General features: G+C 41.9%; 1 protein-coding gene across 1 annotated transcript in view; it reads right to left on the reverse strand.

Annotated features, from left to right (window-relative positions):
• Positions 1–791: 791 nt before the first annotated feature.
• Positions 792–16,257, reverse strand: part of LOC140070954 (cathepsin D-like) — a 33,672-nt gene continuing 18,206 nt past the window's right edge. Inside the window, exons 2-9 of the mRNA XM_072118086.1 lie at positions 12,615–12,771; positions 12,382–12,505; positions 11,179–11,297; positions 9,380–9,579; positions 7,218–7,340; positions 5,900–6,044; positions 4,529–4,627; positions 792–2,326 (exon numbers count right to left, since the gene is read on the reverse strand). Coding sequence (XP_071974187.1) covers positions 2,165–2,326; positions 4,529–4,627; positions 5,900–6,044; positions 7,218–7,340; positions 9,380–9,579; positions 11,179–11,297; positions 12,382–12,505; positions 12,615–12,771 — 1,129 coding nt within the window. The 3' untranslated portion in view covers positions 792–2,164. The remainder of the gene's footprint in view (positions 2,327–4,528; positions 4,628–5,899; positions 6,045–7,217; positions 7,341–9,379; positions 9,580–11,178; positions 11,298–12,381; positions 12,506–12,614; positions 12,772–16,257) is intronic.

Consider the following 16,257-nt stretch of genomic DNA (forward strand, 5'->3'; position numbering starts at 1 on the left):
CCCCACCTCTCTCCAATGAAATCCATGCAACCACCTCGGTAACGGTGCGGTGAGACACCCCATGTGCTCTCCGCCCAGTGACAGGGTACCATAGACTTCTATTGTGGGAGTAAGCTGGCTGCAGTATGTGCAGCCAGATCATTGACACAATTACGGCTGTCTGAATGAGGCCTGATAATGAAAAACGATTGAACTTTTGATTCTTCATACAAAAAGTATAGTGTTGACTATGGATACAACTAATGTGTTACTCTAGACGAAAGATCTTTATTAGAGATGAGCGAGTATACTCGTCCGAGTATACTGCTCGCCGGCTCGAGATCGAGCAGTAAATTAATAAAATAAATTGAATAAAAGTATTTTTATTGTGAAAAAAAATATTACACATGTAATGCAGATGTTTTACTTGTAAGAACACATTGAAATAACACTATTCTTCACTTTCCAGGTGTTCGCGCGTGTCTCCCGCTAGGTTCAGAGATGTTCGGAACATCTGGAATGTGAAGAATATTGTTCTTTCAATGTGTTCTGCACTTAAATGGTCCTGTATTCACTGTTTTTAATGTTTTAATTCTATTCTTCACTTTGCAGCTGTGCGCGCGTATCTCCGAACCTATCGGGAGACACGCGCGCATACCTGCAATGTGAAGAATAGAATTAAAACATTAAAAACAGTGAAAACACGAACATTTAAGGGCAGAACACATTGAAAGAACAATATTCTTCACATTCCAGATGTTCGTGCACATCTCCTAACTTAGCGGGAGACACGCGCGAACACCTGCAAAGTGAAGAATAGTGTTATTTCAATGTATTCTTACAAGTAAAACATCTGGAATTTTTTTTTGCACTGTTCTTTTACTGCTCAGTTTTATTAAAAAAATGCTCGGGTCTCCCATTGACTTCAATGGGGCTCGTTATTCGAGACGAGCACTCGAGCATCTGGAAAAGTTCGTCTCGAATAACGAGCACCTGAGCATTTTAGTGCTCGCTCATCTCTACTCTTTATACATTGCCAACCATTACTCTTATCATGTTTTTATGCAGTGCGTAGGCATAAAGTGTCTGGAAGTTTTTAAAGAGACACTGTCACCAGATTGTATTCCACTAAACCCTTCAGGTAAGGTATGAAATGTCCTTTCCACCATTGCCTCTTTTATGTTACATCTTGCCCGTTTACATGTAAAATATCCCCTACAGGGGCGTAACTTTATGGTGTGCAGAGGTTGCGATCGCACCTGGGCCCAAGAGATTTAGGGGGCCCTTATGGTGTCACTTTCCCATATGAGAAGCTAATACTATAAACCATACATTATAGTCGGGGGCCCAGCACACATTTTACACTGGGGCCCATCAGCTTCTAGTTTCGCCACTGATCCCCTACAAATTCATGTGAAAATGGTCAGAAAAGAGATTTATTGCCTGCATGCCTCAATTTTAGAGAACAGAACCACAAGCCTGATTGGATCCGAAAGATGATATTCCTATCAGGAAGATGATATCCTTTTTTAAAGGATACATGTACAGCATATTTCTAGTTATTATAGAAACTCTCTCCTTCCAGCCCCTAAAAGTGACTCATCTAAGGCAAAATTGCATTTGACTTTGGAGGTGATTTTCTATAGGTAAATGGAGAAATAAGCAGAACAGTTTATACCCTACAGGAGGGGGCTGATAGTTTAATGGGGTAAAATATGGTGACAGGTTCCCTTTAATCTCTAGAGCTCACAATAAATACATAATGAATAGTTAGACACCCAATGCCATCCTTCTTAGACGACTCTATACACACTAGTAGATTGAGAAACCAACATTCATACACTTAAATAGACAGACCAAGAGCAGGGAGATTGTCTTAGACTAGCAAATCACAGTGTGTAGACAGTAGTCTACAAAGCTGGTGATTGTTTTATAGAAATGAAGGGGGAGACTGGGGATTATAAAGTAAATATTAAAACTTAAAACTTGCTGTTTTAACTATACATTATACCTTTTATTGTGAACTGGTAATTCTCAATGGACAACCCTATTTTTATGTAACTAAAAAGGTATTTTGATGCCACGGAAATATTACCATAGTGCATTTCAATTAGTAGGATAATCAGTAGTCGCTGCATAAAGTTCATAGGAAGATCAGATATTCCTGGGACGCTCTTTGGTAACATCACTTTGCTTTAGCAAACCCAACACGGTCATTGGCTCTATCAAATACAGTGTAATATCGACCGATGAAGACGTCTCCTAGTATCCAGAGGGGTCCAGCTGGAGGGGGAATATCAAGGCCCATAAAGCCACTCAAGCAGATTGTATGGCTTCCTTGTGTCACCTGGTGAAATATTTGAAACAGCATTTAGAAAGTAGACAAATAGGAAATTACACCTGATACCAATAGCTATATTCTAAGGGATCACTCACTGAGTAAAATTATAGTAGAATTAGAAGTAGAATTTGGTTAGTCTTCAGTTATGTTGGGGACTTCAATTAAAAGGGCAAAAACTGAATCCTATTGTCATTTAGGAGTCAATTTTTACTTGACTTTTTTCATGACATGTGAGACTTTAACTTTATTGGATATTTTTTTTATTACATTTTTTTTTCTTTAAAAAATTAGAAGATGAATGACTAAAAATGTGAAAAAAATAAGTTTGTCATTTTTCCAATTTAAGCTTTTTGATAAAATTCAATAAACCTTTACCAAAATATGTTAGAATATGTACAGCATCAATCCAATGTCTTCCCAAGGTTCATCTACAGAGGCAGAGGGTGCATGTAGTTCTGAATCTGTCAACTCTGTCTTCCTGTAGCTCCTCCTCAATTCTGCCCTCGACTGACAGGCTGGAGGGGGCCACACTTCAATCTTTTGAACCATGGCACCAGGATTGTGTTTCTAGGTGATAGCCGGCGCGAAGAGCGGTCTCTTTTGCGTGAACGACGGGAGTCGACTCCCTTCAGTGAGCCAATAGTTTACTTAACCCCGCCTCTAATCATCACACCACACCCCCTTTAACCCCACAAGATCAGATTAATAGGGGATTGAATTAAATTGACTGGCTGGACTGAGGCTCCCTATTATATATGTAATAGGGAGACGTTCATGAGACAGAAGAGCCGGCTCTTCTTAGTGAGGCCCCATGTGCACAGATCTTTATATAAAATGTGCATTTTTACTGCAAATTTAACAGTGGATATTTTGGGCTGTGTGGCACCTAGAAACACATAAACATGTTGAGATGTGAGATTCTTAGAAACTGTGTTTCTAGGTGCCATGGGTCAGAACATATTAGTCTGATGAAAGTTATCCTTTTCAATGGAGTCAATACAGGTGCTATCTGCAGGGGTTATGTACAGTTAGGATGTTTATAGCTATATGACAGTCAAGAAGCGGATAAGTTCCGTTTACCAATTGGAGGACTCCTTTGCATGAGTCCGATCCTGGCTCAAGATCTAGGCAAATATCAGAGTCATGTTATCTTTCTTTTGAAGGTAACATCTAGAAAAAGTTACCCGTAGGTTTGTCTTTACAATTCTTTGAGTAAAATAAAAAGATTTTAAAAACTAACCCTATAAAGGTTTTTTTTTCACAAATCAATAGCTCTTGGGATGTAAAACAACTTTGCCTATTATCTGTGTTATCTATATGCAGCAGTTTCCTTGCTATCCCCCTCAGATTACCTAATTGCTGTAGTGGCTGGTTCCTCTTCATGTGCTTATAATCCCTTTGGGTCAGTAGTTTGCTTATCTGATGTTTATCCGTCGGTTTCATGTGGGGGGAGGGGCTGCTGCTCCCTGCTCATAGAGAGGGAGGTCATGTGACTGAGCTCTCTCTGTGTATGTAGCAAGGTTGGATGTGTCCAAGACAGTGAATACAGATGTCTCCTGCACAGAATAGTGATGTACAAGATCTCCCATGTTCCCTATCAGTACCTCCATCCCAGTATGTGATTATACAGAACTTTCAGTGTCTCTCTGCACCTCATGCTGCAGCCCTTCTCCAACCTAGTATCCGCTCTGTGCAGATAAGCGATTAACCCTTAGTGCTCACACAGCACAGGCTATAGACTTCAGGTACTTATGATTTCTACCACTTATTACATGTAACCCTGCTCCTCCATGTAATGGAGGCTGCCATATACATCCTGTAAGTGCACTCTGCAGTGTTCAGTGGATTTACTTGTGGGAAACTAATGGATTTAATGCTAAATTACTATGAGAGAGAACACAAGGTATCATGGGATCTGTGGGCAAGCTAACAGGCCTCAGCTTGAGGGCATAGACTGACAGACATTAGTCTCTGCCCAGTTCACCTCTAGTGAGAAAGATTTTTGTCAAACACTTTCAGAACAGAACAGAAAATGACAGAACTTTGGAAAGAAAAGGGAGAGCAGCACAAAGTAGTCATCGTTCTGTTTGTTTTTAAAGGGGGAATCACGTCTAATAATTTGGTAAAATCATTATAACTTAACAGTTACGCTTTGAAATACTTTTTTCACAAAACCTTCTGGTTAGGAGCATAGCTATGCTTCCTTACCTTGAGTGTATACTGTTCTCCTGTCAGCGTGTATTCGATCCCTCCAAGCTTCAGAGAGATGACAGGTAGAGAGGAGACCTTGTCACACGGTACCATATACTGCAAAATAAAGGAATTTTCTTTTAGACTACATTGTATGTAGTCGTGACCCAACTAGGACTAGGCTAGAACTACTTTTACATTCAGGAGCAGAAATGGGGGGTGCAGGGTGTGTAAAAGGAGGTGTGCATGAATGTGTGTGTTTGTGTGCTTGAAGGGTCCTTTTTTCATGAGAAATAGCTACTCTTTTTGTGTCATTTATAATTTCGCTATCGTCAATAATTATACCTTAGTGTGATAACAATATGCTGTGTGCATGGTTCTTTTTTATACATAAATAACATTTAAAGGAAAAATCGACTATCAAAATAAAGCAGGAGAAACCAGAGACACTCAATAATCGATCCGGGCACATTGACTTTGGTAATCTTCTTATATTTGTTATCCATGGTCTCTCTCTTTCTAAAATCAACTTTATGCCAATTATGCTAATGAGACAGAAGGGCTCTAGGGGTGTTACCAGAGCCCCTCCTTGCTGTAGCTTTGCAGGCTATTACACTGTACAGGAGCACTTTTCCCTCCCACTGAGATTACAGCAGGAAGAGAAGGGTAGTGCTGAGGGACAAGGGGAGGGCGAGATATGCTCCTGCACAGTGTAACACCCTGTGAAGCTGCAGCATGGAGGGGCTTTGGCAACACCTCCAGGAGCCCTTCTGGCTCAATAGCATAATTTTAAAAGTTGATTTTAGAAGGAAGGAGACCACGGATAACAAATATAAGACGATCTGTGAGTAAGTCCTTGATTTATGTCTGCTCGATTTTTATGGTACATTTGCTTTAAGTAAAAATACTAACCTTTCACGCTAAAAAGATTTGTATGTTATGCACATACTGGTAATCATGACAACATTGGTGTTATATGTTTTAACGTTGTTCAACTAATGAAAACAATATTGGAAACTATGGCTCATGAACTGGACACATTGGGGCACATTTACTAAGGGTCTGAATCATGTTTTTCCACCAGGTTTTCCGAATTGCTCCGGGTTTTTGGCGCACGTGAACTGATTGTGTTGCATCGGCGCCGGCTTGCATGCAACGAAAACCAGCAGCAACACCTGGTGGACATCGGGCGAACGACCTTAGTGAATCGCCGGCAGACCCGAATCCTCATCAGAGAATGCGCCGCTGGATCGCAACAGGACCGGGTAAGTAAATGAGCCCCATTGTAGACAAAATTCAACAAAAACTAATGGGCTTTGTGTCTTACAGAACAGTGAGTTGAAAGAATTTGGGCATGTAGATAGCCGATTGTTCATAAACCAAACTCACCTCTCCTTGAGTTAATGGAACCGCACCAATAGCTTTCTGAAGGGCCACCACTTCTTCCTTTGGACCAGTGATCAGTGAGGTTCCAGTGTCTACAATGGCTGCACAACCACCTTTACATAGTGTGAGCTGACCCCCAACACTCATCCTATATAGATCAGGTGAGACAAAGAAATTAAACATTACATCTTACTACAGCTACTTTTGATTTGTAAAGCGCTACGGAATTTGATGGCGCTATATAAATAAAGATTATTATTATTATTATTATTTAATAGAAGGCAGATACTATAGGCATAACAGGCTCAGACAAAGTGCTTCGTCGTTTCAAAGATGTATAAATCTAGATATCTATCATTGGGCAATTCAGGTTCCTGCAGCTTGGCATCCAGCATCTGATCTGATATTTATGTCTTCTCCTAAGGTTTCTATTGCAGTATGCATACAGGATTTATGTAAATACCATCCATTATCCTGATAGTAAAAATTGCTGAAGGGTTAGCTGAAGTCTATTCTGTTATGGCTAACCCATTGTGCGTTTCCCATCCTTATAGAGGATTTCAGTCACTAAGAAAAATAATCTTCTAAGATCAAATGAAGAATCATTATTTACATTCCATTCCCCATGGAATGTATAAATACTCAAGTTTCATTGAATAGATTCTTTCATAATTGAGGTTAGAAAATTGACATTCATTCTTTTTCATATAAGAGTTTATGATGTTTTCACCTGCTGCCAGAATATTCATAAAAATATACAAATATTTTCCGGAATGGAATGTAAATTTACATTTAAATTTTAATTGTCACAGGTCCAAAAAAATAATTTGACTGGAGTTGCTAAATATTCCGGTTTCAAATTTCATATAAATTCAGCTTAAAGGAAACCTACCATCAGAAATCTACCTATTAAGATAGATCTGATGGTAGGTGACTAGTAACATACTAAGCTCTTACCTATTTTTATCTAATCCTAAAATACATCCTAAACAAACTACACTTTATGTAACTAATATTCTAAATATCGGCAGAGGCTACTAGGGCAGGGATTAGCCATTGCTCCGACTACCTGGAGAGGCTACTCCACGCCCCAATAGCCTCTGCTGATAAGCATATTAGTTAGATAAAGTGTAGTTTAGTTTAGGAAGTATTTTAGGATTAGGTAAAAAAAGATAAGGGCGTAGCATGTTACTATCCACTTTAGTTGATTTCTGATGGTAGGTTTCCTTTAAAAAACAAACCTAAACCCAGCGATTCCCTTACATGATTATTTTATAATAGTAAACAATACCTGTAATGTTGTGCTATGCCTTGTACTTACTGGTCCATATGAATTTCCCAATAGGCCTTGCGGGTGATATTCACATAATTAAAGTCTCCTGTGTAGTATTTGGGGTCAGTGCCACCCAATAATAACTCACCACCAGGCTGGGATTCTGGATTTCTAAGAAAATAAATGAATATTTTGTCAAAAGACAGCTAAAAAATGGCAGCACATTGTCCAATATACCCAAAGAAAGGATCTAAGCAGAGGCCTGTCACATACTATAAAGCATTTCTCTGTAACCAATAAGGATAGAGCTTTCATTGACCAGCGCCCAATTTGAGCTTCCAACTTTCCTTGTTTGTAACACTGGGTCTAATAAATGTTTTCTAGTTCTAATGATATATTCGAATGTAGGATGATACATTTCATGTGCCCATATATCAGTATGGAGGACCATCACGGATCAGCGGCCTTCTTCATGGCGTGCTGCTTATCTCAAGAGTTGCACGTTTCCTGCTCCCTCCAACTCCTGTGCTGTTCCAGTCTGTAGGGTGCTGGGCAACCAATCTCTGAAATATTAAAGGGCCAGCACACAATCCTACCAATGTAAACCTCATTATTCTCTTCAAGAATCCAGAATAACCTTTCCGTACCAACTAAACACCTCTAACTAAATTACAGCAATTACAAAAAAAACTGCAAAAAGTTTATTAAGTTGTACATATCACAATTAAACATTCATAAAAATGTACACTGATAATTAAGGTGAGAATTGGTGTATTTTGTATATGCGACTTAAAATCAGTATTCCGATATACTACAGATTATTCTGTGTCTCTTTTTGTAAATAAAGTTATTCAGACCCATGATATTTTAGTGTATTCATATTTATAGACACTGGTGAGAAGGAGCAGATTAAGACTGGACTGTATGAATATGATACCCCCTAAAAGTCTGGAATCACTGCCTACATATGTTACTAGAATCAGCTTCTTGGAAAGTGAAGGATGCGTTCCTTCTGTCTGGTTTCATTCTGTGGTTTCAGGATGTTTGGATGACCTTCAAAGGACCTGAAATGACTCTTGGGTACATGTGTAGCATAACTGAATTTGCTACAAATATAAGACTTAAAGGGGCACATTTACTTACCCGGTCCTGCGGAGTTCACGAAAGTGCATTGTCCGACGATAATGCAATGTGCCGCAATTCACCAAGATCATGAATGTGTCGCTTCCCCGCTCAGGCCCGCCGGAGTTCACCTTCTTCTTCCCAGTGCATGCAAGTGGCCATGGGCCCCCTAGAAGGCTTGGACCCTGGGCTACCGCCCAAACCACCTGTATTATAATCCACTAATGCAGATGTACAAGGATTTCAGGTGTGAGGGTCTTTCTGAGTATAAAATTTTGTGGGTGGTTTGGGTGGCTATGGGTCCCCTGGTAGGCTTGGGCGCTGGGTTACCGCCCCAAACCAACAATGTATAATAATCCACTACTGCTTGTGAGTATTCTGTGTCCATGGGGATAAATGGACATGTGGTCCACATGGGGTGTCATACTTAGGATACAAGAGCAGAAGGAAGATACTCTTTATTTTATGAATGTTCATTATGGTATGTATAATGTATATATTGCTGGACTTGTTTTCCTTACTTAGGCTACATGCACACTGCCGTGAGCCCGCCGGGCGGGCCCACGGCAGCGCGGGGAGAGGAGGAGGAGGTGAGCGCAGCTCACCCCCGCCCCTCTCCATAGCGATGTATGGCCGTGGCACCGTGTGCTGCACCGTACCGCTCCCGTAGGGCGCCGCGAGCCCATAGAAGTGTATGGGGGACGTATATCGGCCGCATATACGTCGGCCGTATATACGTCCCCCATACTGTAGTGTGAATGCATTGTATTTGATGTATTTATCACCTGGACATATTACCAGGCCAAACTCAGAAGACCACCGGTTATAAATGGCATATTCCCCCACAGGTAGGTGCCTAAGAGTTCAAATTCCAATGGATGGACAGAGGGCACTCCCAGTAGCCGCTGCTCAGACACTAATTCACCAAATTCAGTTTTAGTCATGGTACACCTCCATAACAAAGTGGTTCCGAAAGATAAAATTGTTACCCTGATCACAAAATGTGAACAATGCCCCACCGCTGGGTTTCTTGTCATTTGCTATAAATACAGTATAAACGACTTTTCAAGTATGTTCTGATATTTTACCTGTTCAGGTAGAAGGAGAAAACATTACTTTCCAGCAATTTCTGCTGTATCATGTTGTCAAAAACAGGAGTGACACCATCCACAGAAATTCGTGGGTAAGCCATCCCCAAAATACCATCAAACTTGGCTGCTATGAAGGTAATTCCAGGCTGCTTAATGGCTTCACCAAAAAGTTGTCCTTTCACAGCTAAATTACCAATCTGAGAATAGAATAGTGAGAAAGAAGTAAACAATGCATTAGAATGATAATCTGTCCTCCTAGTATCTGCTGTAAGAGAGAAAATGATAGCATGTCATGGATAGTGAAGGGATTTGGAGCTACTCTGGGATACTCTGTGGGGCATCCCAGTGGCTGACGGCTACTCTGTGGGGCATCCCAGTGGCTGACGGCTACTCTGTGGGGCATCCCAGTGGCTGACGGCTACTCTGTGGGGCATTCCAGTGGCTGACGGCTACTCTGTGGGGCATCCCAGTGGCTGACGGCTACTCTGTGGGGCATCCCAGTGGCTGACGGCTACTCTGTGGGGCATCCCTGTGGCTGACGGCTACTCTGTGGGGCATCCCTGTGGCTGACGGCTACTCTGTGGGGCATCCCTGTGGCTGACGGCTACTCTGTGGGGCATCCCTATGGCTGCTGGCTACTCTATGGGGTATCCCTGTGGCTGCTAGCTATTCTGTGGGGCATCCCTGTGGCTGCTGGCTACTCTGTGGGGCATCCATGTGGCTGCTGGCTACTCTGTGGGGAATCCCTGTGGCTGCTGGCTACTCTGTGGGGCATCCCTGTGGCTGCTGGCTACTCTGTGGGGCATCCCTGTGGCTGCTGGCTCCAAAATCTATAACTTTTTTCTGGTTATGAGCTTGTTATCTGCAGTACTTTCCAGCAGCATCATTTAATATTTAATGCAATATACTGAAAAGTTTGAAAAAAAAAGGTACAAGATTAAGGCTAAAGAGTGGTACTTAAGTCCTAACATCTGGCCACATGTGGGTTTAGACGGTGGGGGGGGGGGGCGCTTAGTTGTGTGAACAGCTCAGGTACCATGGGACACTTAATCCGCCACTGATTTTAGTCAACTAGTAGACAGAGGGATTGAAAACTAATATCTTATTACTCTGTATTCTAGGAGAGCTATTTATATCTAACTCAGACGCCATGCATGTACAGTATACACTTCTCTAAAGGCAGATCAGCAGAATATGTTCTGTACTGGCAATGAACAAGCACTCGTTGTGTGTTTATCCATTTCTGGGGTATCTGCAAGGTATGCCATAAAAGTCTATAGGACGGTGGTACTGACTATTACAATTCATCTAAAAAAAAGCCCAACTCTCATATACCTCCCACTGATTTGGATATGGCGAAAGCAGTCTATGTACACTAGCTGTCTATTCACAGGGCAAAACTAAAAGTGTAGGCCCTAAATAAAACTATTTTATTTACAGTCAAATTCAGTACGAGACTCTTTTAACCCTGCACAATAATAACAGGACATCATTTCCCCACAAGTCCACATGCAGGGGGCCCCTTTAGGACAGGGGGCCCTGGGCAAATGGTCAGTTTGCTGCCCCCTATCGCCGGCCCTTCCTTTTATTGTTTCTTTAAATATATGACAACCCCTCGTACTGTCAGCAATCCTGGTGAATAAACTGACAATCGAGTATTACTATTCTCCTTATCAATAGGGTAGGACTAAGATAGAGAAATATAGGTCATTCTAGTTTTCAATTTATTCTTAACTTCCAGGAGGAATATCGGAGGAACACCACAATAACACACAGGCGACTTTTTTAGTGCTTACTGTCACAGTGTCCTGACTTAGGTAACCAGACAGACTGCCGCTGCCATACTGGATGGAGAAGTCTGTGCCATTCTTTACAAAGGTAGAAGACTTGGAGGAATCATACTTATGGTGTAACACTGCAAAAGAATAGATGAATAGTGTCACTCAAGACATACAGAAATGAATCTCTTGACATTTCTACATGTGAAGTTGCAGCCCACAGTTGGAGGGGGAAAGTGCTCCTTGCACACTGTAACAGCTTGTGAAGCTAAAGCTCGGAGGGGCTGGTTAGCATAATTTTAAAAGTTGATTTTAGAAGTAAGGAGGCAAGGGATAACAACTATATGAAGATTACACAATCACAGTGCCTGGATCTATGAGTAAGTGTCCATATAAGTCTGGCTTTCTGCATCTACTTTTTTCCGGCTTTCCTGCTGGTTTGATTTTCCTTATAAATACATCTGCCGTGTGAATAGTTAAGGTCACCAAAAAGTTATGATCAGCTCTGATCAATTTCCTACACCTGGTAGGGGGAAAGTGTGGATTTGTACTACAATGTACTATTTTTTCATGGAATTTTTAAAAAGGACACATACAGGCTGTCAGACAAGCACTGGGGGTGTGGCTGTGCCAGACACCCATGAAGTAGCTGGACTTCTGAATATGATAATGATTCATTGGACCTCTCTCAGGTCATTTGCACACAGCTTTAGGACCTGATTGTGTAAGTTTATAGGAATGTAGAGGGACAATGTCCAACAGTGGCAATGCTTTCTAATGGAAGTTTATGAAAATATATTTAGTTTTGGGGGTAAATTTGGCTGACACGTTCTTTAACATCAGGAATTGGGTGATAACTTGGAGAACACTGCAGAAAACTCGACCATGGTGAATTTTGAAGGGAGATTTTCGTAGGCACAAAAAGTCGCAAAAGTGCACATGTGCCATGAAAAGTCACAAATAAAGCAGAAAAAGCCAAGCCAAATATTAGGTACATGTGCCCAGAAAACTGTTCATAGGCGTCAATGAATATGTCTAGACGATTGTGTATGTCTATTCATAGTAGCTCAGACCACTCGACTTCTCCCCTTATTATGTACAGAATCATGATCCAAAAATCTAAATATCCAAAAATAAAAATACATTACAAACATATTTGTCCTTATATATTGTTTTAATAAGCAAGTATAAGTGATATGCTATTCCCAGTAGAGTACTCACAGCAAGCGATGTCCAGAAGAGAGCAGTGGATGGATGGTACCCAGAGATTAGAAGAGCCTGTATCAAATACCACAGTAAATATCTGCGGGGGCGTCCCAATGCCAATTTCTCCATAGTATTGTGCCTAGAGGTGACAAGCGGAGGACGTTTACTGCAGATTATAGAAAACTATAGATGGTCATATGTGTACTATTTTGCAGAAATTTCATCACCATATATTCTCTATGACTTACATCTAGATAGTTCTTCAGTGTCTCTGGTGTGGGGCCCCCGTTTGGTGGAAATCCAGGGTAATATTTTCCATATCCTTCACTTCCGATTATGTTTTCCACCTCCCCTGAAGCTTCAGATAAAGTCCGACGGATGGAAGTGAACTTTGTCAGTGGTATCCTAGGTTGAGGTGGATCATATGAGCATTAGTTTAGATAACATACATCGTATATTATACATACCTGATTTTTTTTTCAACTCAGGTTAATTGAATATAGCACGATATATTACAGAATAAGGGCTGCATTCACATTGACGTGTGCCCGCCGTACCGTAGCACAGCGGGCACACGGTGGGGCAGTATGCCGAGAAAATATAGGATATGTCCTATCTTTTCACTGGATACGGAACGGTAAGGTGTCGCACTTGTGCTGCACCATGCCGCTCCCATAGGGTGCTGTGCGCCCATCTGTGGGGGACGTATATAGGCTGTATATACGTCAGCCGTATATATGTCCCCCATACGGCAGTGTGAATGCAGCCTAAAGCAGGATCCTTGGAGCAGGAGGTATATCATCACAAAGGTTATTATAAACTACAAGATATGCAAAATAGGAGAACGGCTACCATCCAGTGGATAAGGCTCAAAATGACATCTTGAGATCTTAAATCCTCTGCAATTGCACATAATATCAAGTTGAGAAACCCCCTTCTCAGACTGGAAATTTGTGCATGGAATATTCTTTCATATGAATCAAAAAAGATAGAACATAACAATAACATTAGTGACAATTAACTTTGAACCACCAAATGGGATTTGGAAAATATGGTAAGAGGGGGAAGGATAGAAGGGAAAATGTATGGACTGGATCTCCTCGACTCACCCTGCAGCATTCTGTAGATCCCTCACCAAAAGTAAAGGGTCACACATCCGTGGTTGCCAGGTACTCAAAATGTTATCAAATTTTTTTACCAAACTCGCCAGTAAATGATTCAAATAGTTATTGAACATGATCCACATTTGTTTGGATGTCACAATGGCAAATAGGATGGTGGGGGATTTCCATGCCCTTGAAATGGCTATTTTTGCCACTAGTAAAATATACTAATGAGGGAAATTAATCAGAAGTCCCTTAGAGTAGATTTGTTCTTGTTGCCTGAAACAACCAATCAGAGCTCAGCTTTCATTTTCCCACAGCTGTTTATAAAATTAAAGCTGAGTTCTGATTGGTGTCCATGGGCAACTAGAACAGTTTTTTTTTTTTTTTTGTATAATTGTATTTTTATTATCATTTTTCAAAAAAATATATAACAAACAAATTATCACGTACATATTTCACATTGAAGTTTTTCAACAGTAAAACAACCGAAAGACAGAATTTTTCCCCTCCCAAGGATATCAACATTTTAAATCTTCCATTTGCGTATCAAAAGGTTACGACTAATAGTGTAGTATGTTTATGATGCTAGAACTAATACTAAAGATGGCATCAACATTATACCTAACCGATTTAAAGGGGTTGGGGATAAGGGTACAGACAAAGACATCCAGACACACTCACTATGACAACAGATAACACTTGGGTAGAAACTAAAGGGTTGGCCATGTCACTCTCCTCCTCCTGCTCGCTCCGCTATCCAGTAGCGGTCCCAGCTCGCCCAAGTTTTGTCGAACAATGGGATACGATTGTTCAGGGAGGCAGTCAGATGTTCCATACTACGAATTTCCCTTACCCTGGAGAGAAGGTCCATTCGAGAGGGGGGGGCTTGTCTCTTCCAGAATTGCGCTATCAGGCACCTCGCGGCTGTGAGTATGTGCAAGCTCAGTTTCGTGGTCGCCTTGGCCATGGGGTGCGGAGAAGCATTCAGCAAGTGAAATAATGGGGAGAGTGGAATATCCACCGCAACGACCTCCCGAAGGAGAGTCTTTACCTCCTGCCAAAATGGCTGCACTAATGGGCATGTCCAGAAGATATGTTGAAGGGTTCCTCCAACTGAGCCGCATCGCCAGCAAGTATCTGGCGTATCCGGAAATAGTCTGTGTAGCAAGGATGGGGTATGATACCACTGCATCATCAGTTTGTACTGGTTCTCCTTATGTGTAGCACACAAGGAGGTCTTAGCCGCCCTATGCCATATCAACCGCCATGTGTCTTGCGATATTGGTCCCCCTACTATGCTCTCCCACTTGGTCATGTAAGGGTATGCGATGGGTTCGTCTGGGTTAGGGTGTAATAGTATCATGTAGATATCTGATATAAGGCCAGAGGTTTGGGTAGCAGTTTTGCAAATGTGCTCAAACGTAGTGGGTGCCGAAACCACCTCCGCACTGTCCAGAGATTGCAAGAGGTGCCTGATTCGGATGTAGTGAAAATTGGCCGCATGCGGGAGATGAAATTTGTCCTGTAGGGCAGCGAAGGGCAGAATTTTCCTATCTCGGTAATCCACAATGTCTGCAAACCTAAACAAACCCTTCTCGTGCCAGGGTTTAATTTCCTGCCCAGCCCCGGCTTGTTGCATGAGGGGAGTGTGCAAGAAAGATTGCATAGGTGAGCACCGAGACCTCAGGGGGAACCTGGTCAGACAGGCCTTCCACAACTTAATTGTGAATGAGATGGGGCCTAATTGGGAGTCGGGTAGCGCAGGCGCCTCTTTGGGCCAAAGATAAGAGTTAGGATGGAAAGGGGCCAACCACAATTTCTCTATCTCCATCCACTTAGAGAATGCCAGTAAGGTAGACCACGCTGGGATACGCCGCAAATGTGTTGCCCAATAGTATCTGGTTATATCCGGTACCGATAGGCCGCCTCTAGATTTATGAGCGAGTAGAACAGACCTGGAGATTCTGTGTCTCTTTTTAGCCCAGATAAAGTGTAGTATTGATGCTTGCAGGGACCTCAGGACACCCAACGGCACTGGTACTGGTAGGGTTTCAAACAGATAAAGCAGCTTAGGTAAGATGGTCATTTTAACCGCTGCTATCCTGCCAAAGAGGGAAAGGGGGAGGCTGTTCCAATTATCAAGTAGGGTCCTTATTTCCCGAAAACTGCCAGGGAAGTTCTGCCCATAGAGTGTATTGTAAGAGGGGGTCAGGAGTATCCCCAGGTACTTAATAGCATCTGCTTTCCAATTATATCTGAATGTGGCTTTCAATTGGTCTACCAACGGTTGGGTAAGATTAAGAGGCAAGGCCTCCGTCTTTGAAGTGTTTACTTTATAGCCAGAGAGACGGCCATACTGCTGTAGTCTCGCTTGTAGATTGGGTAGGGAGATTAAAGGTTGAGTAAGGGTGAGTAAGATATCGTCTGCGAATAACGATAATTTGAATTCCTTGTCTCTAACCATAATACCATGGATATTCGGGTCCTGCCGGATGATGGAGGCCAAGGGTTCAATGCAAAGTATAAACAAGAGAGGAGAAAGTGGGCAGCCCTGACGTGTACCATTCCTAATCTGCAGAGGTGGGGAGGACGCATGTGGGAGCTTAATTTCCGCTGTAGGGTTTGAATATAACCCCCTCAAAGCCTGGAGGAAGGGACCTTTTATCCCAATGTGCTCTAACACTTGAAACATAAAGGGCCAACTGAGGCGATCAAACGCCTTCTCAGCGTCTAAACTGAGAATCAGGGCCTGGTCATTTTGCTTATTAACTACATCAATAAGGTC

The sequence above is a fragment of the Engystomops pustulosus genome, chromosome 7, assembly GCF_040894005.1.
Source record: "Engystomops pustulosus chromosome 7, aEngPut4.maternal, whole genome shotgun sequence".
NCBI classification, from domain to species: domain Eukaryota; kingdom Metazoa; phylum Chordata; class Amphibia; order Anura; family Leptodactylidae; genus Engystomops; species Engystomops pustulosus.